The sequence below is a fragment of the Ammodytes marinus genome (assembly GCF_949987685.1).
Source record: "Ammodytes marinus genome assembly, chromosome: 4".
Lineage (NCBI taxonomy): Eukaryota > Metazoa > Chordata > Actinopteri > Uranoscopiformes > Ammodytidae > Ammodytes > Ammodytes marinus.
The window spans coordinates 18967212-18971619 of NC_137233.1; the positions used below are offsets into that span (position 1 = coordinate 18967212).

At 40.9% G+C, this 4408-nt stretch overlaps 1 protein-coding gene across 1 annotated transcript; it reads right to left on the reverse strand.

The window, feature by feature from the left end:
- Positions 1–461: 461 nt before the first annotated feature.
- LOC307249868 (tripartite motif-containing protein 16-like) lies at positions 462–2864 on the reverse strand (the record flags this gene model as incomplete). The annotated part of the gene is made up of 1 exon (XM_080026755.1): positions 462–2864. One exon carries the CDS (start codon positions 2862–2864, stop codon positions 1191–1193), a length of 1674 nt encoding a protein of 557 aa, XP_079882881.1. The 3' UTR covers positions 462–1190.
- Between the last annotated feature and the right edge of the window lie 1544 nt (positions 2865–4408).

Here is a 4408-nt window from a genome sequence, read left to right on the forward strand (position 1 = left end):
ATTTATGTGATAGTCTGTTCATATTGCGGGCTATATTTATACAATTGATTATCGATGGTAGATGACGTTGCAAATGTGGGTCAAATAAATTCACTTTGTACTTATAACTATATCGAGGTGCATCTAAAACAAAATTAAATATCAATGAAAGTTTCCTTTTTTCTGTAATTTAATTCAAAAAGTGAAACTTAAATATGTTCTAGATTCATTACACATTAAGTGAAATTAATCTAGAATAAACATACTTTTCAGAAGGTCGACATTTCTGATTGGTTGTATGCAATATTCTAATATTTTGAGATACTTATTCCATGATCAATCAATCATCCAAAAAGAAGGCCTGACATATTTCACTTTGTGTAATGAAAGTTTAACTTTTTGAATGGACTTTCCATGATATTCTATTTTTTAAATGCACCTGCAGACTGCTCACTGTCAACTATTTTATCATAAAACAATGCAGGGACATCAAGATTAGTTGGCAGAGATGACATCCCCTGTATACAATGAACTGCCCCCTGACTTACGGTTTAAACTAGCAAGGCATTGTGGGAAAATGGGCCGTCTTTTACATTTTTACATCAGTAAATCTGTGTTCGATCTCTGGGTCTACTTCTGAAAGCTGTGGGCTGGCTCTTAACAGAATGACTTACACCTGGCTTGACAAAGCGGCCCCTTTACATCCTGGATTGGCGTTTATGCAACTGACTAATCCAAAATGCCCAGGCTAGACTTTGTCAATGCTGGCTTTATCAATCATCCTGGATATCTTAATACTACTTTTATGCAATAGGCCCCTGGTGCTGGCAGTTGATGTTGCTACAGTTACGTGGAAAAGTAAATAGACACGTGAAGTAAACAAGCCTAGCCATGTCAAATGACCTTTCACACCCAAATGAGCCCCAGCCAAAAATCCGCCTGACAAGCTTACTCACCAGTGAACAGAGAATAAATGATGGAGTGAATGGAGTATAACGTTAGTGGAAGATGTATAAAAGACTTGAAACTGAATGTACAATTTGGGAATTCTTGCAGAAATGTCCCCCGGTTTTGTTTGCTTGAATAATGCCTGGAATTTCTACTTCAAACTTGCTCCTGGTCTCCTTGTGTAAGACTCCCAATTCGCTACTGCACCAAGTCTAAGGATGAAACCACATTGTTTCACCTACTAACCCTTGAAAGGCTTCTGTCTATTTGAGTTTGATAAATTCAGCATTGTCTCCAGTATAATGACACCAAAATCCAGCATGGAGAGGTCGAGTGAATGTGGTCTGGACTCTGTAGAGGAGGGTCATTGTTTGAGAAATACTGTAGAAGGACAGAATACCTGCACTGTGATCCAGGTAAACTCCTATTCTGGAGGAGTGAGGACCTGAGACAGAGGCTTGAATATTGTTGAACCAAAACTTAAAACAGTCTTCGTGACAATATAATGCCCAGGATTTATCATTTCGTCCAAATGCACATTCATTCAACTTCCCTGCTCTGCTGATATTCTTGTATGCGACTGCTACATCAACTCCTGTCCCTTTCAACCTCACCTCCCAGTAACCACGTCCGGTCAGGCCCTCTTTACTCAGGACCTGAGCCCATCCAGTGAATCTTGCTGGGTGATTAGAATATGACTGTTCTTCTTCAGTTGCTTTAGCTTTTTTGTTCCCCTTAGATAATAACAGATATATCTGTGCTGTTTTTGGATCGAGTGTGATTTCACGTGAATATCTCAAGAAGTCGGCTCTGGTCTTGGGCTCTGATTGTGACAGTAAAACATCGACTTGTGTCCCTGTCATGTTTGGCCATGCCTCTTTCAGGACCTCCTGTAGTTTATCTCTGGCTTTAGACACAGCCGCTTCAACGTCCTCAAAGTATCTGACAGGACGGATGTTGATGCTGGGTGTAGATTCACTGGGTGCTGACAGTGAGCGGTAGTTTTGTAGAAACTGGTTGTGATCCTCTGTGGTTGAGATCGTATTAAGCTCAGAGTCTTTCCTCCTCAGCTCGTTGATCTCCTGCTCCAGTTTCTCCTGAAGATCTTTTACTCGACTCACTTCAGTTTCCTGCTTAGATCTGACCTGCTGCTCCACATCAGAGCTTCTTTTCTGGATGAGACGGATCAGCTCGGCGAAGGTCTTCTCACTGTGCTCCGCTGCTTTATCAGCAGAGCCATTGATAGCCTCCACCTCCTGTTGAAGGCCCTTCATATCTTTTTCTCTGTCCTGGATTCTCTGCTGGATGTCTTGTCGACTCACCTCAAGTTCTCTCTGCCTCTCGGTCCGTTCTGCCGCAGCCGACACTGTGTCGTGGCCTTTGTGTTCATCCATTAAACAGAGCATGCAGATACTCTGCTGATCAGTACGGCAGAAAATCTTTATCACCTCATCGTGACGAGAGCACATGTTCTCCTGGAGATTCTTGGAGGGCTCAACCAGCTTGTGTTTCTTTAATTGAGCTACATCGTAGTGAGGCTGGAGGTGTTTCTTACAGTAGGAGACCAGACATACCTGACAGGACTTGAGGGCTTTCAGTTTTCTCCCAGTGCAGATGTCACAGGCCACATCTTCTGGTCCAGCATAGCAGGGATGATCAGCAGCAGCTGCAGCAGAAGCTTGTAGTCCAGTCTCCTTCAGCTCCTTCACTAAAGCTGCTAACAAGGTGTTTTTCCCCAGGACAGGCCTCGGTGTGAAGGCCTGCCTACACTGAGGGCAGCTGTAGATTTTCTTTTCATCCTTTTCGTCCCAGAAACCTTTGATACAGTTCATACAGTAGCTGTGTCCACAGGGAACAGTCACCGGATCCCTCAAGAGATCCAGACATATCGAACAAGAAAAGGTTTCCCGGTCCAGCTGTGATCCTTTCTGTGCCATTTCACCTCTCTGTGTCAGAGAATGTATGAGTTTCTTTTCCCTAGAACCAAAACTAGTTTGAGCTCTGATCAGAACAACATGTGTTTGTGCAGTGAATGGGGCCTGCCCTTCCCCACATTTTGGTTACACCCATCCTTTAAACTGTAGATCTAAAAGGGGAGGGAACAAGGACATACATGGACAGAGTGGAGTTCGGCCGTGTTTCAGAGCAGGAACAACAAGGAGGGCCTCATTCCAGGAAGAGGAGCGGCTTCATGAGAGATAGTGTGTGCTTAACACATGTTTACAATTGAGATCAGGGGCCGTATTCACAAAAGATCTTTAGGCTAAGAGAAGGTACTAACTGGCTGATTTGGAAGTTACTCTTAAAAATAAGGGGAGTTTTCTGCTTATTTTAGGACTCCTTACTTTTTAAGAGAAGTGTAATTCACAAAAATGAAAAGGTGGGAGCCCTCGAGAGGACTAGTAGATCACAGACAATCATTTGTTGGCATTTTGGAGAGATTCAATGATAGTGAACTTACAAAAATTCCTTTATAACTGTGAGGGTTTAATGATCATAGTAAAGCAATATTTAGAAAGTATAGATACATGTGTTTTTATGTTTTAAGCACATTCCCCTTCATCTTTGGCTCAATACTTTCTGTGGGAATGAATAAACACTTGTATAATAATCTTTCATCCATATCTTTTATTTATTTATCGTTTTTAAATACAAGTTTTTATAAATAATTAATCTATATTTACACATGACCTTAGAAAATCGTGACAGTACAATGAAAGGGAATGTTGTTTATGAAGCTCCTTTTACCAGTTTTTCCAGTTTACCGATTTCGCCAGCTGTTGTTTCCAAATGGTAAATTTCACAGTTCTTAGTAAAAGTTGGTCTCAGAAGCTTTGTAAATATGTCTTAAGAAATGACTCTTAGCTAAGAACTTTTAGTCTTAGCCAGTGGCATTTCGAGGGCATTTTGACTGGGTTGGCCAAGTGGGGACATAGACCTAGAGTTAGGTGGCCATCACAAATCTGAATGATTTGAATGTGATGTGCTTTATAACCAATGCAAAGATGATTTATAATCCCCAAATAATTTTAGTATCCATTGTAATGTTTGTTTAAAGACCGGCTTTAAACAACCCAGAAGAGTGCTAACATGCAGTTACCATACCATCAGGGGAGTCAAGCAAGCCAAAATTCTGGGGGGAAGGGGGCACAACAAGAGAAGGGACCATGGGGTCAGACAACTAAATCCCTAGAAGATTTTTTGGTGTTTTAACATGTAATCAAAGCATCAGGGATGGATGACCACTAGCTTTTGCTAATGTTTTTGGGCCTACTAACCAAATATCTTGATAAAAAAAGAAATCCTGCCATTTCTAAGAACATGTTAGAGTTATAATATAGAAAATTTAAATTACATAAAATATATATAGGCTATATATATAAAGGGGAGAACGGGGTAATCTGAGCCACTTTTTACATTTGCTCCCCTCTAAGCGAGCTAAAGTGATTTATCACTCAAATTTACACATTTCCCATTAATT